Source organism: Lynx rufus, unplaced genomic scaffold, assembly GCF_022079265.1.
Source record: "Lynx rufus isolate CCGP_SWC_20201006 ecotype Redwood Valley unplaced genomic scaffold, mLynRuf1.p SCAF_2, whole genome shotgun sequence".
Classification (NCBI taxonomy): Eukaryota; Metazoa; Chordata; class Mammalia; order Carnivora; family Felidae; genus Lynx; species Lynx rufus.
In genome coordinates, this window is record NW_025814834.1 from 202827216 (window position 1) to 202853457 (window position 26242).

Here is a 26242-nt window from a genome sequence, read left to right on the forward strand (position 1 = left end):
CCCCAGGGGCTGCCTCATGGATAGGAGGAGTGGCCTTAAAGACAGGCTGGCCCTGAGGCTAAGGATGAAAGGCCTGACCTCTTGGGTCCTTGAGATCTGACAATAAGACTGTCTTGGTCAGTGCAGCTTGGAAGTTGGGGTGGGGGCCGGGTGGTCCCCCAAGGACTACTGTGGTTCCCTTTAAAAGTAAATCTCCAGGGGCGCCTGGGTGGCTCAGTCGGTTGAGCGTTGAGCGTGGAACTTCTTCAGCTCAGGTCATGATCTCGTGGTCTGTGAATTCGAGCCCACGGGCTCTGTGCTGACAGCTCAAGGCCTGGAGCCTGCTTCGGATTCTGTGTTTCCCTCTCTCTCTGCCCCTTTCCCATTCATGCTATCTCTCTGTCTCTCTCTCAAAAATGAATAAGTGTTTAAAAAATTAAATAAAACAACAAAAAAAGTAAACCTCCAAACCAGGGTCTCCGTTCACCAGATAATTACATTAAGGAGTTTGGTTTGGTGGCTAAGCATATAGAGTTGGGATTCAGTCTTGCCTCTGCCGCTGTGTGATTCTGGGCAAGTTTCTTTTCTTTTCTTTTTTCTTTTTGAGAAAGACAGAGAGAGTGCAAGCAGGGGAGGGGCAGAGAGAGAGGGAGAATCTCAAGCCGGTTCTGCGCTGACAGTGCAGAGTCTGGGCGAGTTTCTTAACCTCCCTGAGCCTTTTTTTGTCCTCTTCTGCAAAATGGGAATGTTTGTTTATAAGTTATTCTTTGAGGCATCAAATGCATGAGATTCTTTTGAAGATTCAGTAGGACAATGAACATAAAGCAGCTAGCAAGCCTGGCCCAGAGTAAGCCCTCAACACATGGCTGTTATTATTACTATTACTATTCTTTTTAATGTTTATTTATTTTTGAGAGAGAGAGAGAGAGAGAGACAGAGCAGGAGAGGAGATGGGAGGAGATAGCAGAGAGAGAGGGAGACAGAATCCGAAGCAGGCTCCAGGCTCTGAGCTGTCACCACAGAGCCCGACACGGGGCTCGAACCCACGAACCATGAGATCATGACCTGAGCCGAAGTCGGATGCTTAACCACCTGAGCCACCCAGGTGCCCCTATTATTACTATTCCTATTAAACCGGAGAGATTCACCTGAGAGTTTCTAGAGAACAGAGGTCTTCTTCTTAGGCAGTTGGTATTATGACCCCCTATCCAGTAAAGGAGGTAATGGAGACCCAGAGAGATCGAGGGAGTGTCAAAAAACAAAGTAAGACCCAGGCCCCGGCTCTCAAGATCGGAATTTGATATGTGTCTACTGAAGAGGCTCACAGGAATAGCGGGATATGCTCAGAGCCTTGGCCTAGGGGACAGGAGGAAGCTGTCTGGACACGGACTCAGACGTGATTTCTTTAAAAAAAAAATTTTTTTTTTAACGTTTATTTATTTTTGAGACAGAGAGAGACAGAGCATGAACGGGGGAGGGTCAGAGAGAGGGAGACACAGAATCTGAAACAGGCTCCAGGCTCTGAGCTGTCAGCACAGAGCCTGACGCGGGGCTCGAACTCACGGACCGCGAGATCATGACCTGAGCCGAAGTCGGCCGCTCAACCGACTGAGCCATCCAGACGCCCCTCAGACGTGATTTCTAACTGCAGCCTGGCGACTCAGCATCTCCGTCACCCTGGGCCCGCCGCTCCTCTTCTCTGACCCTCAGTTTCTTCATCTGCACAAATAATCCCAGAGGAGAAAATTGAGGGAAAATACATTCAAATCCAAAGTGCTGTGTCCTGCTGGGCTTCGTTCAGGCCCACAGATGCACTCAGATGTGCACTTAGGCTCGGACAGCTATCACCAACATGCTCTTGCCGGTACACGCGTGTGCACGCCTGCTAACATTTGGTCACGGTTCTCCGAGGCGACTGTGGGAAATCTATGCGCCAGTGGTTTCCTTTTTATTTTTTTAATGTTTACTTATTTTTGAGAGAGAAAGAGAGAGCTGGGGAGGGGCAGAGAGAGAGGAAGACAGAGGATCCGAAGCAGGCTCCGCGCTGTCAGTGCAGAGCCCGATGCAGGGCTCGAACGTACGAGCCACGAGATCGTGACCTGAGCTGAAGTCAGACGCTTAGCTGACTGAGCCACCCAGGTGCCCCAGTGGTTTCATTTTTAAGCGACTTTTCATTCTTTTTCTCTTACTGGAGCCGGACAATAACTATGAAACATGTCCTTACCGTTCCAGTTTTGTGGCTGGGGACCCTGAAGCTCGAAGGGGAGAAGCGGCCGGCTTCTAGATCATACAGCTAGTAAGCAATAGGGTCAGGGGAAGCTCAGCTTTGCCTGAGGTCACAGCCCACCTTTCCTTCCCTTCCCTTATAATGGTCAGGAACAGGGTCAGAACAGTTGCCTGGTTTGCTAGTTTTTGGCTCCTTGGGCAGAGTCGCAGCCCCTTCCATAGACCAGTGAGTCTGCCCCATATGCTTTTTTGCTGTCTCCCTTCTCTCTCCTTTAGGCTCAGGCCTCAAGTTCACCCCTTGAAGAACCCCTGGCATTGGGGACCATCTGAAAGTGGGGAGATAGTGGGAGAGCTGGGAGTATCACGCCCATTTTACAGATGAAGAAACAAAGACCCAAAAAGTCAAATGACTTGCCTGGGGTTACTGAGCTCGGGCTTGGCAGGGGTGGTGCCTCTGTCCTGCCGAGAATCACTCTCACCACCCCCTGACTCTGTCTCTCTTCTTCCTGGCACCATCTGCAGGCAGCTGGACTACAGTGAGCCAAGGACGCCTCAGGACAGGTTGCTGGGGCCCAACATGGAGGAGGCAGGTGGGCCCCCAGCTCAGGCTGAGGCTCCAGTGGTGAGTGCCACGCTGATGTGGCGGCGGCCCCCTGCCCAGGAAGAGATGAGACACCGTTTTCACAAGGTGTCCCTGGTGTCGGGGGCCCGGATAGAAGCCCCCTCGGAGGAGACGCTTGAGTACAGCCACGGCCGAGAGGAAGTCAATGGTTTTGCAGCACGGGAAGAAACAACGATAAATTGCCAGGGACCCCGGGATGAGGCTGACTCCAGGAGCTTCCAGAGCCATGGGCCCATCTTTTCCAAGAAGTACATACTAGCCCCCAAGGAGAAAAGGCCAGTGGGAAGGCTGAAGGAGGCCGTAGGCCAGGGCGATGGCAGTCCCCAGGAGCCCAGGACTGAGCCAGCAAGCCGGGGAGCCGTGGCCAGGACTGAGATTTTGGTGCCCCTGCCTGGGCCCCGCGAGCCAAGCCCCCACCCGGGTGTAAGTCTCATCAGCGGGAGCCCCCGGAGCCTCGAGGAACGGCGAGTGACACGCACTGTGCAGACCACCGTGGTGGTGGGAGGGCATGTGGAGCGACGGGTGAACAGCTCTGTGACTGTGGGGCCAGTGCTCTCGGGCGAGGCCCTGCCACGGGGCCGCAATGTTGCTCGCGTCGCACGGGCAGTGGTGGTGAGCCCCCAAGCTGAGGGCTCACCTAGCCGCAGTCAAGCCCGGGAGCTGATCAGTAGCCTTGTGCCTGGCGAGCGTAGCCTACCTGCCAGCCGGCTTCCCAGGCCCACGGCTGTTGTGCCAAGGAGCCCGGGTCTGGGCAGCACGGTGGGGGCAGCCTTGGGGCAGCTGCCTGACACGGGGATGGCAGAGCCAAAGGACAGATCTGCTCTGGCCCCTGCACGCGTCCCAGAGGATGTACACCCACTTCAGAACCTGGACGTCCCTGCAGCTCACCCAGACCAAGACCAGAGCAGAGCCCCAGAGGCCAGAGCCTCTGAGGTCCCAAGGGTGCAGGGAGCCCCCCGCTCCACCCAGCTCCCTCTCCAGACTTCTCAGGACCATGCACCATTACCTTCCTCTCCCAGACACCAGGCCCATCCCCCCTCCCTGGGCCCAGTCCATCCTCCAGAGCAGCCTGTGGTGCCTACTCACCCCAGGACCCAGCTCAGTGGCAAGCCCAGGGGACCCCAGGTGCTGCCCTCTGTAAAGAGGGAAGGACTCACAGATCCCTCTGCTGTCACCATCCCGCCCGCGGTGAAGACCGAGGTTGTTGTTACAGTCCCTGGACAGCCTCTTGCTCCATCTTCTACAAGGAGGAAGGCTGTCCCCAGCTCAGGAGGGCTTTCTGCTTCGTCCCCCCCAAGGAATACGTTTGTTCAGGACTCTGAAGATGTCACTATTTTCTCCTTTACCCAGAAAGAGAGAGCACAGGGCCCTGGTGTTCTGGCTGACCCACCCCCCGCCCAGAAAGAGGTTGTGCAGGGTCGCAGTGCTCCCGTCACCTCATCCCCCAAGCCAGCCAAGGTTGTCCAGGCCCCAGAAGGCAGCCCTAGCTCCCAAAAAGAGGCTGTCCAGAGTATAGAAGGCGGCCTTGCTCCTCTCATCAAGGATGAGGCTGTTCGACGCCTGACTGCTTCCACTCTCCTATCCCCCCAGCAGGGTGAGGTTGTTGGCGGCTCTGCAGTGAGCCCCATCTCATCTCCAACCCAAAAGGAGGCTATCCAGGGTCCTGGTGCTTCTGCTGCTCCGCTTTCCACCCAGAAAGTGATTGTCCAGGACACTGCTGTTCTCCCTGCCCCCTCCTCCGTGGGCAAATTGTCCCCCAGCCCGGGAGGCCTTCCTGCCCCAGTACTGATGGGGGCAGAGGCCAGTCTAGAGTCGCAGCTTGTCTCTGACTCCATTGAGGGCAAGATGCTCCCAGAGACAGCCAAGGAGGAGGAGGTGGCCCTGGCTGCTGACCTGGAGATTTTTCTGGATACTCTGCGGAGCATGGAGCCCCCGGAGATCCTCCGTACTCACCGGCTGCCACGAGCCCCCCGCTCCTCCTACCTGGCCATGTACGCCACGTTGCCCGCCATCGAGGAGGACCAGCCTGGACCATGCGTGCTGGGACCCGGCCCCCAAGAGGTGCCCACACGAGAAGAGAAAGAGGAGGAGGAGGAAGAAGAGGAGGAAGAACCAGAGAATCCTTACTTAAGCGATGATGAGAAGCTCCAGCGTAGGCAGGAGAGCTCCAGGCCCAGCTCCTCCTGGGCCTCTCGCCCTGCCAGGTCCCCCCAGGCCTCTAGTTCTCCTCTGGAGATGATGAAGAAGCACGTAGCAGATGCCAAGGGCCCCCACCCAGAGCTGGGGCCCGAGTGGCAGGTGGGGAGCAGGCCCATTTCCCGTCTTGGAGGCAGCCTTCTCTTTGGCGGTCGGGTGCCTGGCACCCAGGAGGCCCCCGCCTTGGAACCACTGGGCACAAAACTGTCTGCTCTGCCACCCCACGTGGCACCAGGGCTCAGGAAGGTGCCAGGACAGCTGCCTCTGCTCTGCAGTGAAAGGCCACTGCCAGAGAAACCTGCATGTGTCCGGCCCCTGGAGGAGTGGGTGAGTGAGGCCTTGGGTGAGCAAGGGAGGGTGCCTGGCCTCGCCTGGGGCAGGGTCTGGATGGTATGAGGACCATGGTGCTGGGAACAGAGTCTCGAGAAGCCAGAGGATTGGGTCTGATGTCTAGTCCGGTGTGACCTTACACAAGCCACATCTTTCTGGGCCTCAGTTGCCCTATTCACACAGCAGAAAGTTTGCACTGTGAAGTCCAAAGGGCTTAGTGGCCCTGATCTCTTGGAAGCTGGGGAAGGGGAGCAAGAGGCACCCACCCCTGGGATGGGGTGACAAGGTCCCTGGAGGTTGGTGACATCCTCTGCAGGCCAGCTCCTTGGGAGTGGAGGCCAACAGGGAATATGTGGGATCCTCGGAATGGCAGGTTGTGGGGAGGCAGTAAGGAGGCAACTCCGTAAGACTTTTTATCACCTCCATGCCAGAGCCCAGCATTGAAGACCCAGGGCAAGCGGAACACCAGGCCTGGAAAGGTAGGGTGGGCACGTGGGGTGGGGGGGCAGCTGGAAGCAAGGACCTAGGGACAGGGCCTGAGGATTTCCTCTGTGTCTTCTCCAGATGATCCTCTTCTCAGAGCCTGGCTGCCAAGGCAGCAGCAGGGAGGTCTGGCAAGACGTTGCCGACACCTCCGGCTGGGCCAGCGTGGCCTCCGTGAGGGTGGTTCGAGGCTGGTGAGTGCAGACTGCCAGGGCGGGGCTGGGGGGCTGCTTGTGGACCTGGGGGATGCCGGGGCAGTGAGATGTGCCCAGGCCAACCGGGCAGAAACCCCTTTCAGCCACCCTGCCTTGTGGGTACGTCCTCTCCCCATCACTGACCCTGGGTCTCTGTGCCCACAGTTGGGTGCTATACGAAGAACCAGAGTTCCGGGGCCGGAAGCTGGTCCTGCCGGAAGGAGATTTGGAACTAGGAGCCCTGTCGCCAGCATGGAGCAAGCAAGGCATTGGCTCCCTGAGACGGGTTGTCCGGGTGAGTGGCTGGGAGCGGGGGTCAGATGTTGCCCTGCCTTCCCCAGGCCCCAGCTCCTGAGGAAGGGGACAGCCGCAGGTGCCTGGAGTTGTCTATAGGTAGTCGCCTCTAGCTTCTTGACCTCCAAGCCACCTGGGGAAGAAAGAGGTTTTGGGGTGCGCAGCCTGGCTTGGGGAGGGGCAGGCAGAGGCCAAGCCCCAGCTTCGGAAAGCAGCCTGGGGGAGTCTGAGCTGGCGTTGGAGAAGGTTCGGTTAGAGCAACAGAAATGGGGGGAAGGGTCTGTGGGTGCTGGCCCACCACCCAGGGCCCAGGATTTCAGGCCCACATGCAGACTTAGGGTGCCACAGACGTCTGTTCATTCATTTGCTCACCGATGCTGCTTAGTAGTTTGCTGTGTGCCAGGCACCGTGCCAGGCAGTGGGTTGGAGGAGGAGACCTGCCCTCTGCCCTCTGCCCTGCAGGACTCATGCACATGAGCGTATGAGGGTTGGGTTTGAAGCAGGAAAGCCATATAAGCAGATTAGGGATTTATAAACATCTCTCTGGCTGCCGGGAGGAGAAATCCCTGAGCCGGGAACATGAGGCAGGGCTGTGATTTCCAGGTGAGGGGCCCCTCTGAATTTTGAGGGAGAGGTGTGTGGTTTGAAAAGGCATAGTCAAGGGGTGCCTGGGTGGCTCAGTCGGTTAAGCGGCCGACTTCGGCTCAGGTCATGATCTCGCGGTCAGTGAGTTCAAGCCCCGCGTCGGGCTCTGTGCTGACAGTTCAGAGCCTGGAGCCTGTTTCAGATTCTGTGTCTCCCTCTCTCTGACCCTCCCCCGTTCATGCTCTGTCTCTCTCTGTCCCCAAAATAAATAAAAAACGTTGAAAAAAAAATTAAAAAAATAAATAAACGTTAAAAAATTTTTAAAAAAATGAAAAGGCATAGTCAATATTCTAGTTTCATATCCGTAAAGTTGGGGAAAAAATACCGTTTTCATAACCCAAATTTACAAACTACCAAAATTAAGCTGGGTAACACCATCTTGACCACCAGGGAGACACAGAAGAGAAAGCAATAGCTCTGAAAGCAAGGCCGATCAGATTTTTTTTTTTTAATGAAAGTACAAATAACCCTAAGACAGAGCTGTTGCAATCCTCCTGGTAAGAGAGGACGAGAACTGACGAGTCTTAACTAGGGCAGTGGCCCAGCTATGCGAAGGGGGAATAGTTTTGAAAGCCTCTCCAGAAACACCTAAGTGTTTGTGGACAATTTATTGTGAGCTTCTCACAATAAATTCATCTTCATGTAGGAGGTAACGAGGTACGGGAGAAAAAAAACAAGGGCTTTGAAGTCAGGTGGACCTAGTTTCATGTCATTCGTTCAGCATTGATTGGGTGCCTAGTGTGTTCCAGGCACGTGGGAGGTGCTGGTTGCAACAGAGAACAAAAACTACATTGCTCTGTTCTTTGCCCTGCTACGCACAGGCTTTGTGCCCTCGGGCAGGCCGCTCAACTTCACTGAGCCTCACTTTCCTAGCCTGTGAATGGAGTCATAACTCCCGTTGGGAGGGCCAAGTGGGATGGGGTAGGGCACGCCCTTAGCATCGTCCCCTGCCCTCAGTAGATGCTTCCTAAGCGTTTGATGAGGAGTGAGGGAATGAAAACGATCCTAGTGGGGAAGAAACACCCAGAATGCAGATAGGATCCGCTGCTGCCTAGGATAAGATGTGGGTAGAAGCCAGTCTGGACAAGGGCGGGAATTGTATACAGAAGAAGAGTCAAAGTTAGGCCTCAGGAAGTGGCTGTCCATCCAGTTCGTCTCTCAACCGGGCTGGAAATCAGGCTATCCAGGGCATGGCAATTGGCAGGCTCTTGCTGGAACTTTGGTAACCGGTACCAAAGGCCCAGCGCCAAAGAAAGGGCTTTGGTCTCAGGCTTGTGTAGCCGACCTTGCTGAGAACACCCCAGTCACCCTCCTGGCTTCTGCGGCGATGGCCACAGAGGTTTCCCAGAAGTGCCCTGGGGCCTGGGCTGGACAGACTTGGGGAAGCAGATACTGGTGGGGAGGTAGTCTCTGAGGGGTTCTGTTTTACTCTTCCTTTTCCACCTCTCTCCTTCTGCAGGACTACATTATCCCAGAGATCATCTTGTACTCTGAAGAGAGCCTCAAGGGGGAGCAAGTGAAGCTGACGGATGCCTTGGAGGACCCCCAGGGCCTGGAGAGGCCCCTGAGGGTGGCATCTGCCACTGTCTCTGTAGGACTGTGAGTCTGGGCTATTCTGGAATCCCTTCATTTGGCATTCATTGTGCTGGGTGCTGGGGACATAGAGGTGATAGGACACAGCTCTTGCCGTCAAGAAGTGCTTAGTCTACTGGAGGCAACAGTCGAGTAAGAAGACAGTGGCAGAGTTCTGGGATGGGGGAGCATAGAAAAGCACCAAACCAGAGAAGAGCACCTGAAGTCAGAGAAGCCTTCGTGGAGGAGGAAGCACCTCGGCTGGGGTGAATTGGCCCCAGAAGAATCTCAGCGCAGTGAGAGCAGGGCACGAAGGGCTTTTGTATATTTTGTTCACTGCTGTATCCCTGATGCCTGAAGCAGAGGCCGGCACAGGGTTGATGCCCCTAAATATTTGTTAATTGAATGGGGAAGAGTATATCTAGCAGAGGGAACAACACCCGCCAAAGCCCAGAGGTGAGAGATCTAAGCCTCGAAAGTTCAGGCTGGCCCAAGAAGGCAGCAAGTGGGGAGATGTGAGGCCCAGGAAGAAGGCAGGGAGACAGATCAAAGGGCCTCTGTGCATCTGGGCTGTATTGTGGGCTAACGGGGAACTACTTGGGGTCCCTAAGTGGGTATGTGTGCAGGAGAGAACTCTCCAGCTGCTGCATGAAATTAGAGAGTGCCAGGCCAGAGGAAGGGGGACTGATGGAGTGGTTACTGCAAGAGATTATGGGGGCCTGGGGGGCCTGGGTGGCTCAGTTGGTTAAGCGTCTGACTTTGGCTCAGGCCATGATCTCTTGGTCCATGAGTTTGAGCCCTGCTTCGGGCTCTGTGCTGACAGCTTGGAGCCTAGAGCCTGCTTCAGATTCTGTGTTTCTGTCTGTCTCTGCCCCTCCCCTCCACCGTACTCTGTCTCTGTCTCTCTCTTTCAAAAATAAATAAACATTTAAAAAAATTAAAAAAAAAAAGATTATGGGGGCCTGAAATATCCCCCAGCATCCCCTTGCTGGGGGGCCTCTTCTCCTAAAACTTCTTCCCTCTAAGCCTTCCCCCCATCCACCAGTCTGTGTCCCTGGGTATCTGGGATACAGCCGCCTCTCTGCCTCCCCCCCACCAGGTGGCTGCTGTACCCTAAATCCTTCTTTGAAGGCACTCCCTACATCCTGGAGCCTGGAGAATACCCCACCTCGGAGGCCTGGGGTACATCAGACCCCAGTGTGGGCTCCTTAAAGCCCATGAGATTGGTAAGGGGCAGGTGGTCCCAAGTTACCTTGTCCTGGAGCCTGGGGGAAGAAGCAGGGCCTGGGAGCTGCTTCTGGGAACGGGGGCTGAGGACAGGGGGAATTAACCCAAGGGATGGCGGAGAGGGAAGTCACAGGGTTGGCGATTTTTAGGGGGGGTCTCAGGATCAAGTAATTCCTGAGTCACCAGCCCCATCTGTCTTCCTCTATCTCTGGGCTGGTGTCTCAGCTCTGTCTCCTCTGCAGGGCTGCCCAAATGTGGAGAAGCCAGGGGAGCCCAAGGTAAGAGTCTGGGCTGCAGGGTCAAGGAGGGCCTTTGGGTGGGTTGTGTGTATTTGTATGGCTCTCATAGGCTGAAGTGGAAGACAGGAGAGGAGAGTGCTGGGAAACAGAAGCTGAGAAGCTGGGTCTGGAAGGGTGGAATCCTATGAGCTCACTGGGAAGTGGCTTCTGATGTGTAAGGACCAGGTCAGAGGTCAGAGAAGAGGCAGGAGTTACCTAAGGGAATGGAGCTCAGTGAGAGAGTAGGAGGACTTAGCTCTGGGCTGATGCTGGGCAGAGCCATCTGGGCTGGCTGAGTGTATTTGGGTCCAGATGCCTCCCCACAACCCTCCCACCACCCTTTCCGCCAGGTTGTGGTTTATGAGGCCACAGGCTTTCAGGGCCAGAGCTGGGAAGTAAGCAGAGACATCTACAACCTTCAGCAGCCAGAGGACAGCCAGAGCCCCCACCTGGCCTCCGTGGGGTCCCTGCGAGTTCTTGGGGGCTGGTGAGGACTCAGAACCTTTCCTTCTACTTCATCCTCCCTTCTGGCCTCTACCCTCAGAGATGGGGAATGCCCAGGGCTGCCTAGGGGTGGGGGCAGCTGTCTTACCCACCCGAGGTCCTTCCCTGACCCTGTCTGTCTGCCTCTGCCTTTCCCCAGCTGGGTGGGCTACCAGAAAGCAGGCTTCCGGGGCCACCAGTATCTGCTGGAGGAAGGGGAATATCCTGATTGGTCACACTGGGGAGGCTATGACGAGGTGCTGACCTCCCTGAGGGTCATCCGGACGGTAAGCAGGAGCAACTGGGCCATCCCTCTGCCTGTGGGTACAGGCGGACTCCCCCCAGTACAATCTGTTGAGCGAAGAGTTTGTACTCTCTTTCCCTGTTCTCCAGAGCAGCTGGAAGTGTTCCCTGAGGTCTAGCTTCTCTCCGGCCTGCTGCCTTTCCCAGGGCCACACTCACTGATCGCCTCATTCCAAAGTCCCCTGGTGGGCTGCGTCCGCGGGGCCTGGGCACTCCTTGGGGTTTCCGTGGGTGGGCAGGAGAAACCTGACTATCCCTGGGGCCCAGGACTTCGGGAACCCGGCCGTGGTGCTGTTTGAGGCCATGGACTTCGAAGGGCACGGCGTGGAGGTGAGCGAGGCATTGCCGGACGTGGAGCTGGCGCGACACGGCCCCCACACGCAGGCCATCCACGTGCTCAGCGGCGTGTGAGTGACCCTGGCTCCGGGAGCTAGGCGGGTCTGGAGCGGCTCCAGCGGAGAAGCCGGCTTCGCCCTGCTGACCCGCGCCCCGTCCTTCCTGCAGGTGGGTGGCCTATGAGAAGGTGGGCTTCTCCGGGGAGCAGTACGTCCTGGAGAAGGGCGTGTACCGCAACTGCGATGACTGGGGAGCGGGCAACAGCGCCCTCGCCTCGCTGCAGCCAGTCCTGCAGGTGCGTGCCGGCGGTGGGGCGGGGCCATGGGGGAGGGGCTTAGTGCCTGGGAGGTGCCCCCACGGTGGGGGCGGGACTGGAAGAAGCCGGCTCGGCGCGCGTGGGGCGGGGCCTCTGGGAAGGGGCGGAGCTAATGCCTGCCTGAGAAGCGGGAGTGCCATGGAAAGGGTAGGGAAACTGAGGCTAGAGTCTGGCACTCTCCTTGAGTCTCGAAACTTTGGGCCCTCCCTGCAGGTCGGGGAGCACAATCTGCACTTTGTCTCAAAGGTAAGGAGCCTGTGGGGGTCTGTCTCCTTTTCCCCATTCTCTCCCACTGCATCGCCCTCCATTCTCATCTCTTTCTGTCTCTACCTCCAGATTCAGTTTTTCTCCGGCCCCAACTTCCTGGGCGACCACATCTCCTTTGAAGATGACCAGACCTCTCTGCCTGCCTCCTTCCAGCCCCAGTCCTGCCGTGTCCACGGCGGCAGGTGAGGACGTGGGGGAGGTGGGAAGTGGGGCGCACCTGCCCAGAAGTGCTTAACTCAGCTTGGAGATCTGGGCTGCAGGAAGGTCTTTCAAATGATTTCTTTCCTTGGGCTTCCTTGAGATAAGCTATTTTGTCCCGAAGCATTCAATCTTAACACAAACAAAGTAAAATAAAGTTTTAATGGAAAACCTAAAACTTGATGGTATAATACAAAGAACCCCAATCTTGTTTCATGTATCTCTCTGCCTTTTCTTTTCTCTTTTCTTTTCTTTTCTTTTCTTTTTAGTGGAGGATTTAAAATCCCCAACCCTTGGGGCGCCTGGGTGGCTCAGTTGGTTAACCATCCAACTCTTGGTTTCAGTTCAGGTCATGATCTCACAGTTTGTGTGTTCGAGCCCCTCATCAGGCTCTGGGCACTGGGCTGTCAGCTCCGAGCCTGCTTGGGATCCTCTCCCTCTCTCTGCCCTTTCCTTGCTTGTGCGCTCTCTCTCTCTCTCTCTCTCTCTCTCTCTCTCTCTCTCTCTGTCAAAACAAATAAACAGACCAAAAAAAAAAAAAATCTCCAACCAAACATAAAGTTTCACAGGTAAATACTTCAATATATATCTCTAATAAGAAAGAACCCCCCCAACCCGCATAGCCACAGTTTATCACATCTGCTAAAATAAATAACTTGTTAATATTACCTAGTACCCAGTCTATGTTCAAATTTCTCCCATTGTCTCAAAAAATGCCTTTGTGAAATTGGTTTGTTTTTCTCAGAATCCAAACAAGGTCCACACATTGCTTTTGGTCAATTGGTCTTTAATTTAGAGTAGTTCCCCTTCCTTCCCTCTGTTTTATACCATTTGTTTGTTTAAAGAAACCCAGTAGGGGCGCCTGGGTGGCTCAGTCAGTTAGGTGGCCGACTTCAGCTCAGGTCACGATCTCGCGGTCCGTGAGTTTGAGCCCCGCGTCGGGCTCTGGGCTGATGGCTCAGAGCCTGGAGCCTGCTTCCGATTCTGTGTCCCCCTCTCTCTCTGCCCCTCCCGCATTCATGCTCTGTCTCTCTCTGTCTTAAAAATAAATAAAACGTTAAAAAAAAATTAAAGAAACCCAGAAATTTGCCCTGTAAGTTTCCCATCTTCTGTATTTGACTCATTGCTTCCTTGTGGTGTCTTTTTTTTCCTTTGTGCCCCATATTTCCTGTAAACTGGTAGATCTGAAGGCTTGATGAGATTCAGGGTGTTTTCTGGGCAAGAAATCTGTGTAAGTGGTACCCTGTCCTTCTTACTACATTACCTCATGCACAGGTCTGGCTGTCCCACCTTTAATGATATCAAGATGCCTACATTATAAGATCTGCAATTTATCTCTCACTAATGGTTTTAGCATCCACTGATGATATTTGCCTAGACTCACTATTTCTTTAGAGGTTACAAAATGATGCTTTTAAGATTTGGGGTATTCCTTCTATAGATGTTATCTGGAATACTTCCATAAAAAAGAACTTTCCTTTTCAACTATTTGCTTACCTGAAATAGTTTATGCAAAAAAGGCAGTTTGCTCCTTTTCCAAGGATCAATTCTCTTGATCAATTTTCAGGATAATTTCTGAACTGGTGCCCTAGCAACCTCGAGAGCTGAGTAATGAAGTATTGTTTTTTAAGTGTTGTTACGAATGCATGGATTTATATGCAATTGAAATGTCTTAGTGCATTTATGTGCTCTAATCATTCTATCTTTGGCAAATGGGAGCCCCTTCAAATTGCCTGCTTCTGAGATGACTCCAATAGTTTTTTGTGATTTCCTTGTTTTTCTGGTACAATAAGATGCTCTAGGATCACTTTGTACATTTTTCCCCTAAACTTGGAGTCAGTTATGTACCAAGGGACTCTGATTCCAATGGTATTTAGATGGAAGCTGGGTGTTTCAAAACTATAATACTAAATTACTACTAACAGCATAAAGCAGTGAATGCTGTTTGAGGCTTCTCCGTGGTTCTTTTTGTCCTCGGGACATTCACTAAAATCCCTTTTGGTATGAACAGTTCAAAATATCATTTTTAAGACATTTGAAATAATACTTTTGTGTGTATGGTTATGCCACCAACCTGATATACAGTTAGGTTCATTTGTTTTATTTAATTTATTTAAATTTTTAAGAATACGTTTCAGGGGCGCCTGGGTGGCGCAGTCGGTTAGGCGTCCGACTTCAGCCAGGTCACGATCTCGCGGTCCGGGAGTTCGAGCCCCGCGTCAGGCTCTGGGCTGATGGCTCGGAGCCTGGAGCCTGTTTCCGATTCTGTGGCTCCCTCTCTCTCTGCCCCTCCCCCGTTCATGCTGTCTCTCTCTGTCCCAAGAATAAATAAAACGTTGGAAAAGAAAAAAAAAAAAAATTAAAAAAAAAAAAAAAGAATACGTTTCATTTTTATTTATTTATTTTTTTAGAGAGAGAGCATGCACAAGTGGGGGAAAGGAGCACAGGGAGAGAGAGAGAGAGAGAGAGAGAGAGAGTATTTTAAGCAGGCTCCATGCTCAGTGTGGAGCCGACATGGGGCTCGATCCCATGACCCTGGGATCATCACCTGAGCTGAAACCAAGAGTCAGAAGTTCAACCGACTGAGCCACCCAGGCACCCCTAATTGTTTTTGCATTACATAAAGCATTTACAATATCCCTGTCTTAGCTTGGGCTGCTAACAAAATATCATAGACTGGGGGTGGGGGGTGTGTTTGAACAACAGGAATTTGTTTTATCACAGTTCTGGAGGCTGGGAAGTTCAAAGTCAAGGTGCAGGTTCATTTGGCTCTCCTGTGAGGGCTTGCTTCCTGGCTGGTAGATAGCAGCCTTCTTCCTGTGTCCTCACCTAGTGGAGACAGCACTTCCTCCTCTTATAGGGACACTGTTCCCATCATGGGGTGCCACCCTCCTGACCTCATGTGAACCTTCCAAAGGCCATCGTTTTTGAGGTTAGGGCTTCAACATGTGAATTTTGGAGAGACATTCAGTCCAGAACAGTTCCAAAGCCAAGTCAGTCAATAAGATCTATCTCTATCCCTGCGATCTTTCCCCCCCCTTCCCCATAGGTAATCTTTTAATTTTTATTTTTAGTGTTTAGTTAATTCATCTATTGTTTTTTTCTAATGAAAATATAAGCAAATATACTCTCTTACATAAATTTGCATCTAACTATAGAAACCAAATATATTTGTTGCCCTTCTCCCTCATTTTCTGACACAAAAAGAAGCATAGTACAATCTGGTGAGTATACTGAGGACCACTGAATCGTACAGAGTGAATTTTATGGTATGCGAATTTTATCTCAATTTTTTTTTTTTTAAGAGAAGCATACTATAAACGCTGTTCTGCACCTTTTTTCCCTAACAGTTTGGAGATCACTTTACATCCCCTTAAGAGCTCTTCCTCATTCCTTTTTACTGCTGTATTATTATACTCGACACTCTTAGTTGATTCAACTATCCCCCACTGATGGACACTCAGGCTGCTTCCACTCTTTGTCCTTGCAGACAGTGCTGTATGAAAAGCCTTGTGCGTGTGCCATTTCATGTTTTTGAAGGAGGTTTTGAGATTCCATGAAATGGGATTGCGAGTAATTGTGAATAGAGTTCTGCTCGATGTTGCCAAATTTCCCTCCATAGGGGCAGTAGGGTTTCATCCAGTCAGTTCTTAAGTCTTGACCTCAGTCTCTGCTGCTCAGGGCCTGTTCATCCTTGACCTCCCATAGACGAGGGTGGGGGGGTGGTGGTCACAGTCAAGTCTGCATCCACTCTGCTGCATCTCAGAGGGTCTGGGCGGGCCAAGCACAGGACAGGGCAGGCTCAAATACCTACTTATGCCCTCCTACTCTTCCCCTTCCCTAGCTGGATCCTGTTTGATGAGAAGAACTTTGAAGGTGACCAGCACATTCTCTCCGAGGGCGAGTTTCCCACTCTCACGGCCATGGGCTGCCTAGCCTCCGGAGTCCTGGGCTCTCTCCAGAAGGTACCCCTGGTGAGTACCCTTGTCCAGTTCCGGGCAACCGCTGAGGCAGGGGATGCTGCTGGGGGAGTGTGGGCGCCGAGTCTGTCCTCACTGTCAGCTCGGCTGCTGGGGCTTGAATCCAGTCTTCCTCAGAACGACCCCAGCTTCCCCTGACCCCATGGCTTCAAAGTCAGTTCCACTTACTAGAGATTTATTGAGCACCCACTGTGACAGGTCTTGGGGACACTGACACAAACCAGACACAGCCCTGATGTCAAGGAACCCATGACCACACTGACATAAAGATTACAATGCAGAGTGGTGTGTCCAGATGTAGAGGTGGTATGGGGACAGTAGGGACTAGTGCCTCTGGGGTGGGCAGGGGACGGCAGCCAGACTGCTGAGGTGGGGCTTCTGTGCAGGAAGGAGTGGAACAGAGAGCCGTCTCTGCTGTGCGGTGGAGGACAGAAGGGTGGGACAAGGCAGTGGGGTTGCTGCTACAGTAAGCCAGAATAAACGATGATGTCCTGCACCAGGGAGGAGACGGAGGGAAGTGACACAGGCCATGTTAAGGAGTCAGAGTCTATAGGACCGGGTGGGCCCGCTGTTAGAGCACAGCAGACAGCTGACCACTGAGCCCCTACCAGGCACTGGGCAGTGTTTCAAAGGCTTCCATGCACTAAGATGTTTAGTCCTCACCAAAGCCCGAAGAGGTTTGTTACTACCATCCGCTCCCTTTTCCACATGTGAAACTGAGGCACAGAGAGGTCATGCGACTTGCCCCAGGTCACACAGCTGGTAACAAGCAGAGCCAGGTTCTCCCAGAGGCAGCCCAGCTGCTGAGTCCAAGCTTTACAACTATGTGCTGGGCTCTGAACGCAGACAGACTGGATTCTGAAGCCCAGCTCGAGGGATTTGAGCAAGTGGTTTAATCTCCTCCAGACTCAGTTTCCCCTCTGTTAAGCAGGGATAATCAGAGCACCTACCTTATAAGGTTGTTGAGAAGTTATAACGAGGTCAGGTAAAACACTTAGCACAGAATCTGGTGTGTGGTAAGCCCCGAATACGCGAGAACTGCTATAATTACCCATATTATTATTATTACTGTTCTTAGAAGTACCATGGACTGGCACTAGGGGGAGGTTTGAGGGGACAGTAGGGGGCCCAGTCTGGTACATGCTGCATCTGAGAATCTGGGGGACACCCAGCTGGGGGTGTCCAGGAGCCCAGGACCCTGTGAGGCAGACCTCAGGAGGGAAGAGGGCCTGAAATACTGATCTGGGAATCGGAGTATCTGGAAATGGGGGCTGAGTCTGGCGCCGGGGCTCTCTCAGCCTCACCCCTTCTCCATACCCCTGGCCCCAGCACTTTTCAGAGCCCTCCATTTTTCTGTATGGACTGGAGTGTTTTGAAGGGAAGGAGATCGAGCTGGACAGGGAGGTCCGCAGCCTGCAAGCCGAGGGCTTCAACAACCACGTGCTGTCCGTGCGGATCAGGGGGGGCGTGTGAGTGTGTTGGGGGGGCATAAGGGCGGGGGCTGCTAGGGAGCGAGGGCTGGGTCTCTGGCCTCTTGCCCCTTCCCACCTCCCCTCCACTCCCCACCCCCATCCAGGAGGGAGGGAAAGGTTCAGGCTAAGGAGGGTCTTGGACCCCAGCCCAGGTTCTCCAGGACCCTCCTCTGCTCTGCAAACCGCCACTTCCCAGCCTCCCTCTCCTCCCTTGGGACCCTAACACCAGGCAGAGAAGTCTCAGCATGAGAGAAAAGGAGACGGAGAATGTTCTCTCATCTGTGCCTCCTCCTCTGTCTGTGTGTCTGTCTGTCTTCCTCTCTGCATCTCTGGCACCTGCTGGACCCAGCTGGGTGCTGTGTGAGCACAGTGACTTCCGGGGACGTCAGTGGCTGGTGGGCAGCTGTGAGATCACCAACTGGCTGACTTACAGCGGGACGCAGAGGGTGGGTTCCCTCTACCCCATCAAGCAGGTGGGTAGCGTGTCGGGTTGTGTGTTTCCCATATTTCCCAAACTCAGCCTTTGTGTATTTTTGTCACAGTTTTGCCACGTCGTCATTCCTCTTGAACCATTATCTACTTAACACTTTTCTCTAAACCAGCTCACTTGTTTTTTACACTTTGTCCTTATCCTAAGGGCTGATAACCATAAAATCATGGGTTTGATGTGTATGTATGATTTTTCTTTAATTGACATGATAATAAACACAGTACCGTTGAATTTTTAGCAATAAGTTCATCCACTTAGGGTGAAAAATCATCTCACCTACCAACCAGAAATAATAGGCAGGCCTCACTCTGGGAGACACTATCCACTCCTGAGTTTCTCTGTCTGTGAGCACGTGTCTGGACCTGTTTCTCATTTATGTGCATGTGCATTGAGGTGGAGGCATGGCCGTGGTGTGTGTGTGTGTGTGTGTGTGTGTGTGTGTGTGTGTGCGGGCGCACACACATGCCTGTCTGAGGATATTTCTGTGGCCGTGATATCATTTGTATCCACGTGTCTGTGCTTCGCAGGTGACACGGTTGGGTGTGAGGTGTGTATATGACCACACGTGCCTGTTTTTGTGACACTGTTGAGACAGTATGAAGGTATTTGTGTGGCCCTTGTATTCACACTCTTAGGGCATCATTTCTAGAAGAAACCTTGGAGGTTATCTCCGGCCCTCACATTTACAGTTGGGAAAATAAAGGTCCACAGAAGGGAACAAGGATTCGCTCTGTAATCTTGGGCAAGTACTGTACCTCCATGGACCTCAATGTCCTCATCTTTAAATGTTAAAAAAGAATTTCTTAATGTTTATTTATTTTTGAGAAAGAGAGAGACAGAGTGCAAGCAGGGGAGGGGCAGGGAGAGAGGGAGACACAGAATCTGAAGCAGGCTCCAGGCTCTGAGCTGTCAGCACAGAGCCCGACACGAGGATTAAACTCACGAACTGTGAGATCATGACCTGAGCCGAAGTCGGATGCTTAACCAACTGAGCCACCCAGGCGCCCCTCAATTTCTTCATCTTTAAAAGAGGGATAACATAGGGGTGCCTGGCTGGCTCAGTTGGTAGAGCACATGACTCTTGATCTCAGGGTCGTGAGTTTGAGCCCCATGTTGGGTGTAGAGATTACTTACCAAAAAACTAAAAAAATAAAATCTGTTGAATAAAATAAAATGAGGGGGTGCCTGGGTGGCTTAGTCAGTTAAGCGTCTGATTTCGGCTCAGGTCATGATCTCACCACTTGTGAGTTCAAGCCCCGTGTCGGGCTCTGTGCTGACAGCTCAGAGCCTGGAGCCTGCTTCGGATTCTGTGTCTCCCTCTCTCTCTGCCCCTCCCTCGCTCATGCTCTGTGTCTCTCTCTCTCTCTCAAGAATAAATAAAACATTAAATTTTTTAAAATAAAATAAAATGAGGATGACATATATGATGGAATTTTCTGGAGGACTAAAGACAGACAGTGTTTATAAAGCCCACAGGATGGTACTTGAGTGGGTAGGCATTCCACACACGTTAGGTATGATTCTTCTGTTATTACCATCACCACTATTCAAGGCCGCCGGCCGATTTGTGGCAGAGCCTGGTCTGATGTGTGACAGCTGGATGCCCTCCCCACCATGGTACTTCTTCAGCATAGACGTGTGTGTGTGTGTGTGTGTGTGTGTGAGTGTGTGTGTCTGTATTCCTGCATACATCCATCCTTTTAGCAAACATGGGGTGTGGGGTAGGCCGGGGGAGGGGCCTGCACATCACTTAGGAAGCGTGTTTGCACGGCTGTGTGTATCCGTGTGTTTGTATCTGCCACAAACTTCTGTGCAACCGTGTGGACCTTGGGTGTTGCTGCCAGTGCGTCCCTCTGCACATGGTTGTGGGTGTTTGTGGACGCGGAGCCGTGTGGCCGTGGGTGTGCACCACGGATGTGCCCCCCGGTGCGTGGGTGTGAAAGAAAGGGTGGCTTAGAAGCAGGGCCCAGGAAGGTTTCAGGGCATGGAGGAGGGCTTGGGAGCTTGGGATCCTGGCGGGTCCAGAGTTGAGGGTGTCGGGGGCCCAGGTGGGAGCATCCCTGCCCAGGGGTCCCTCACTCAACCTCCCCTGCTCAGCAGCGCCGGGCTTATTTCCGCCTCTGGAATACTGCACTGAGGGGATTCCTGGCCATGCCGGACCATGTGGAGGACATGAAGGCGGGCCGTGTGGTGGTCTCTCAGCCCCAAGAGGGAGGCAGCTTCATCTGGTACTACGAGGACGGGCTGCTCAAGAACCAGGTACGAGTTGAGGGGCGGGGACAGGGACCCCAGAGCCTCAGGCACTCAAAGGCCCATTTCCAGGGGAAATGCCAGCCTGCCCGTCAGAAGCAGGACCTGCCCTTGGGCCAGAGAGATAGAGAGATGCCAGGACACAGATGCCAGGACCCTGGGCAGGTAGAGGATGCAGGCGCCGCTTCCCTGGGCAGTTCGGGCTCTTCTCTGGGCCTCGGTTCCCCATCTGTAAAACGAGAGCGTTGAACCAGACCCTTCTAAGGGACCTGCCAGCTCTGAGATCCTGGGGAGAACTTGGGTCCTATTAGTAATGACAGATTCATGGGGCGCCTGGGTGGCTCAGTCGGTTAAGCCTCCGACTTCGGCTCAGGTCACGATCTCACGGCTCGTGAGTTCGAGCCCCGCATCGGGCTCTGTGCCGACAGCTCAGAGCCTGGAGCCTGCTTCAGATTCTGTGTCTCCCTCTCTCTCTGCCCCTCCCCCACTGGTGCTCTCTCTCTCTCTCTCTCTCTCTCTCAAGAATAAATAAACATTAAACAATAATAATAATGATGATAGATTCACTCCACAAACATCTCCCGAGCACCTACTATGTGCTAGGCCCTGTTCTAGGGGCCGGGAATACAGCAGTGAGAAGACGGAAATGACTCCTGCCCTCCCGAAGCCTACATCGTAGGAGGGGAGAGACAGAGACAATTTAAATGAGTCAAATATCTCTGTGCCTTAGGTGATGCGAAGCGCAGGAGAAAAAAGTAACTAGAGGAGACTAGGGAGTACCGGTAGCTGTGACAAGGCCGACTCTCCCCCAGAGGGTGGCGTTTGAGGGAGCCATCTGTGTAGATGTGCGAAGGAAGAGTGTTCCAGGCAGAGGCAGCAACAAGTGGAAAGGCTCTCGGGAGGGAAGGTTATGGCGGTGCGCACCTTTGTAGGCCATCGAAGGGGTTTCGTCTTTTACTTACTCTCCATTTCATAGGTGAGGAAACTAGAGCACAGAGAAGTTAAGTAACAAGCTGAAAGTCACACAGTCAATTAGTGTGTGAGAGCTTGTCCGATGTTAAATCCTGTGCGTTGGGAGTCAGCCATGAAAGTCTTCCTGGATGAGCTACTTTTTTTCCAGACCTTTGATGGTCTTTCACACCGAACCCTCACAACAGCCAGCACTCAGGGATTCCCATCCCCAAGGAAAACAAAACTCAGAAGAATTAAGAGATTGGCCCAGGGTGACAGTCCACGAGAGCCAGGATTCAAAGCTGGGTGTGTCAAGGGTGTCGGGCTGGAGGAGACCCTGTGGGAAGGAACAGTGCCTGATCACCTGCTGGGGCCTCAGGTGGCCCCTACCATGAGCCTGCAGGTGATTGGGCCCCCCAGCACGGGCTCCAAGGTGGTACTGTGGGCTGAGAGCCGCCTGCCCCGCCAGACGTGGAGCATCAGCGAATCGGGCCACATCTGCAGCGAGATGTTCGAAGGCCGGATCCTGGATGTGAAGGGTAAGGGGGCTCGTGTGCGGGAGAAGGCACCTGAGGCGGCTGCGGGCAGTGGAGTCCTCAGCAATCTCTGACCATCTTCCCCATCTCTTACCCCTTCCCACAGGCGGCCGGGGCTATGACCGGGACCACGCAGTGCTGTGGGAGGTGGCCAAGGACCGGGCGTCCCAGATCTGGACAGTCCATGTGCTCTGACCACCCCCACCTCCCAGCCCTGGAGGCTTTCCCTGGGATGAAATGTTTTTATAGGTTTTTTGTCGTTGTTGTAACATAAGCTATTTTCTAATATGCTCCCAGGTATCCTCATCTTTGTGCACCTCGATATTTGGGGCTGGGGTGCCGAATTGTTCACCTGCCTTCTTTGCCCTGTACTCGCCCTACTTTTCTCCCAGCTCAGGTTCTAGGGCTCAGGTGTAAGGCCTCCCTCTGCCACCAGAGGGAGCCCTGGGCCCAGACTGACCGTGAGTGTGGTCTTTAAAGCTGTCTGTCCCCCCTCAATTGATGGGTTCCAAGAGCCTGCTCTGAGTCCAGTCTGGCGCTGAGCTGTGGGGCACAAACACGAGCCAAGCCCCTTGGTACCTGCCCTCAGAGAACTCACAGTCCAGTGGCAGATTTTGACAGGTAGGGTGATACACTGAGTGATAAGAACGGAAGTAGAAGGATGCACCGGGGAGGAACCTGAACCACTTAGGGGCACAGGGCAGGCCGCTCGGAGGAAGGGATGCTCCTTCCTGAGGTGTGGAGAATGGGAAGGAGTCAGCCAGGCTAGGGGGTGGTACAGGGAGAGTGTTCTAGGGAGGCAGACAGTGTGATGGGGTCACAGTGGGCCAGGCAAGGGAAGTGAGTGGGAGACACAACATTCGCCTTGCCCACCAGCACTCCTCTTAATTTCCCCCCGCTCCAGTCTCCAGGCCTAGAGGTCTGGCCTCTCAAAGAAGCTAGGACAGGGGGTCTGAGTTCTTAACCCAGCCCAGAGATGGCAGGACCTAGAAGAACAGCCCCCTCCATCACCCAATTGAGCCAGCACTTCCCGGTCCCTTGGCCAAGGTCTTCTAGGAAGAGGCAGAGACGGTCAAGGCCCTTGGGGGCTTCTCTGGGTCTCCCTTCCCTCCTCATAGCTCCCAGTACCACCACCGCAGACCCAGGAGGGTAGAAGTGGTTAGAGCAGTTGTGCGTCCTTCCTGCCTTCCCAGCCTGGGGTCGGCGGGGAGGAAGTGGGCGGCCTCCTCTTCATCCTTCTCAGCACCCCTGCTGGACCAACATCCAGTATCCGGTGAGGACAGGAGGGTGACTGTGGGGCTGAGCCCTTGCAGCTGGGGACGTCCGGGGATGGGGTTGGGGCTTCCTCTGGGACCATCGTGCCCAAACACCCAGGGATGGGTGAAGCAGGTGCAATTAAAGAGGTTGGTGAGGGTGGCAGGCTCTGGGCCATGTCCCTGCGCAGGGATCCTAAGGGGAGAGGCCAAGGCACTGGGACTTCGAGGCAGGAACGCTGGGGTCAGCGCCCTCTGGTGCTACCTCTCCTCCTTCCCCTGCATGGGAAGGTCCTTGGTGCTATCGCCAACCTGGCTCTTGGGGCCCAGTGACGTCCAGTGACCACACACGGGACCCCACTCCAAGTACAGGACAACTTTATTGACGTCCAGCTGGGTGGTACTTGCCCCCTGCACATCAGTACCTCCTGGTGTTGGTCATGCCTCCAAGGCACTACCTGTCAATTCCCACAACCTGGTCATCTCTGGCACCAACCCCTCCCAGGGGCTGGGTGGGAGGAGCTTCTCTTGCTAGAGATGATGGCAGCCGAGCAATGGTCTCAGGGGGCACGGGGCTAGGGCTGAGGCATGTCACCTCAGCTGAGGTAGAAGAACTGGACGAGGATGTTGGCCAGGAAGAGAAGGACACTGCCGCCGCTCAGGCTGCTGAGGGGCGGGGTCGCACTCTTGGGTTTCTTGGTGGTGGTGGCGGCGGTGGTGGTGTTTCCCAGGACTCCGGTCTGTATCTGCAAAAGAAGAAGTAGGACGAGCTCGGGGCACTTGCAAAGCTCATGTTATCTAGAGACCTAGTTCCCCTACCCTGATACCATAGTTCTCAATTCTCTGTCCCTCATGACCACGACTTATGCCGCAAGGCCCTGCAAGGACAGTTGGTTGCTTCCTGCCATGACACAGCCAAGGTGAAAGGGGGTTCCTCCTCCCCTTACCACGGGACCTTCCTTTCACCTCCGCTAAGCCACCAGCTCCTCCAGGGCATGGGGGATGGGAACCTGTGGTCTCGGCCCCTGACCTGACTAGCTGGGCTAGGGTCTGAGACTCTGAGCCTGTTTCCTCGTCTTCTGAATGAGCCCATCATATAGTCTTGAGGTCCTGTGTCACACGGCCGGGCGGGGAGAAGGTACCTGGCAACGGGTGGGTGGGTGCGGAGGTGGGGAATGTGTGACCTCTTGCTGGAGGAAAGCACCAGGTGGTTGATCAAACTGTTCTCAGTGCTTGATCGGGCTGCAACTAAAGCTGCTCTTGATGGAGATTAAGCTGTTTTTGATGGTGATCAAGCTGTTCTTGATGCTTGATCAAGCTGTTCTTGATCAAGAACTTGATGGCTCTGGCCTCCTACCGGGACCAGTGCCCTCAGGGCACATGGGATACTGTGAAAGCTGCCTCCTGGAATAGCAGCTGAGTCTGAGTCTGTTTCTGGAGCAGGAGATTTCCTTCTTCTTTGCATTCCCAGACACACTGGCTTCTCTCCCTGGGGGGATCCCTGCTATCTCCACGACCAGGTCTGGCTCCACCTGAACATGTCTTGGCCCCTTCCCAACAGGGCCACTTCCCCAGCTCCCCGCGGATTGATGCCTTCCTCACTCAGAGATGCTTCAGCCCTTATCCCACAACACCCCCTTGCGTGCCTCAGTGTGCCTGGTGCCCTGTGAATGCTCCCCAGCCTCAGGTCCAGGATTCTGCCCAGAGACAGACCTCAAGCAGTCTGACCCCAGCCAGAAGGGCTGGAATGCTGGGACCAGGCCCCTGAGTCCTCGGTTCCCCTGCTGGAGCCTGTGTTCCCATGCAAGAAGGCTCAGTGCCGGGAAGCCTGTATTTCCTCCCTCCCACGCCAGGCAGGTCTGGAGAATCCTGGGCGGTGGTGCCAGGGGCTCCCAGGGTCTGTTCTTACCTGAATCATAACCAGGAGACTGATGGTGAGTAGGAGGAAGAGGAAGCCCTTCATCTTGGGGGAATCTTGGTGGCTCTCTTGGTAGCAGCTTTTAGAGATGAAGGCAGGGTTGTCTGCAGGCTGCTTGGCTTGGCTGCTTTTGAACCAGGAGGCAGGGGAGGCGGGGTAGAAGCGGGAAGAAGGAGGGCCCAGGGGTGGGGGTGCTGCTTCCTTTTTACAGAATTCAGGATTGAGTACACCAGGCCCTAGATTCTTAAGGCCCCCTGTAGATGGTGGGTTCTGGATGGGGACCGAGGCCAGTCTGGGGACGGAGGTGGGCAAAACAATGCAGCAGCTGCGGAGACAGTAAGCAGGGCTCTGGGCCTGGAGTCATGCAGAGTGGGCACGGAATCTTGGTTTAATCGCCTACCAACCCTGAGACCCTGGGCCAGAAACTGTCCCTCTCTGACTTTTAACACAAGAGCTGCCAGGGATTAAATGCAATATAATTAAGATCGGAGCAGGGGAGGGGAGCGGATTTAAGACCTAGAATTTTGTAATTTGGATACAGAAAATAGCAGATCGGTTGTTTGTACTGTCGACCTTAAAACATTTCTTTGATCAGCAAAAATGGGTTTATTCAGGAAGAGCAGAGAATTGCAATTTGGGATAAGCAAGCGACACCAAAAAACCAGAAGATAGATAAGCAAAAGAGAGAAACTTTATTTAAAACAGAAGGAGGAGGAAGTTGGGAGGGGTTGTTTTGAACAAAAGTGCCTGCAAGTCCAGAGTCATGATGATTTCTCATTGGCTGAGTTGCTGGGTAGTCAGTTTCTTTTAGGAGTTTGCCGTGTACAGCTCTTCCTGTTGGGGTCTGTAAACTGACAGTTCTTTCTGTCATTGAGGTTGAGTGGTATGGCAGGAGAGCTCCCCCTTCTAGCCTCTTTGACTCCATTTTACTGAGGTTTCCTTTTATTTCCACATTTCCTTCTTCTGATCAAGAACTTTCTTGAGAAGCATCTCTGATCAAGAGTCAGGTTTTCCTAATTCAGTGGCCTTTTGTCCCTCAGTGCCAGGAAGTGCCTTTCCTGGGTGTCATGTCCCGATCTGAGGGCAATTGTACAGGCTGGAAACTCACATTTGAGTGAGAAGGAGGGGAATCAGGAGAATTCTCAGGCACTTCCCAGCTAGAGTCCATAGTTATCAAGGATGTAGTATTGGAGATCATCTCTTTATTGGGTACATTATTTTACAAAGGTTTGACAGGCAACAAGTATAGAAACAAAAGTAACATGACAGGGGTGCCTGGGTGGCTTAGTCAGTTAAGCATCCAACTCTTGATTTCAGCTCAGGTCATGATCTCACGGTTCATGAGTTTGAGCCCCACATTGAGCTCTGTGCTGACAGAGCCTGTTTGGGATCCTCTCTCTCTCTCTCTCTCTCTCTCTCTCTCCTTCTGCCCCTCCCCCACTC

General features: G+C 53.6%; 1 protein-coding gene and 1 long non-coding RNA gene across 2 annotated transcripts; one reads left to right on the plus strand and one right to left on the minus strand.

Moving 5' to 3' along the window:
* Positions 1-2782: 2782 nt before the first annotated feature.
* CRYBG2 (crystallin beta-gamma domain containing 2) lies at positions 2783-21899 on the plus strand. The gene is made up of 19 exons (XM_047084484.1): positions 2783-5350; positions 5785-5832; positions 5918-6030; positions 6196-6325; positions 8429-8568; positions 9641-9767; positions 10011-10046; positions 10397-10533; positions 10690-10816; positions 11100-11239; positions 11337-11463; positions 11698-11730; positions 11821-11933; positions 15794-15923; positions 17259-17398; positions 17751-17874; positions 19992-20150; positions 21472-21631; positions 21735-21899. Exons 1-19 carry the CDS (start codon positions 2783-2785, stop codon positions 21821-21823), a joined length of 4641 nt encoding a protein of 1546 aa, XP_046940440.1. The 3' UTR covers positions 21824-21899.
* Positions 21900-23463: 1564 nt separating this feature from the next.
* On the minus strand, positions 23464-24879 carry LOC124515527 (uncharacterized). Its single transcript, XR_006962831.1, has 3 exons — positions 24791-24879; positions 24024-24285; positions 23464-23627 (listed from the first exon to the last, which is right to left on the minus strand). It is a non-coding gene; the product is annotated as an uncharacterized LOC124515527 (long non-coding RNA).
* Between the last annotated feature and the right edge of the window lie 1363 nt (positions 24880-26242).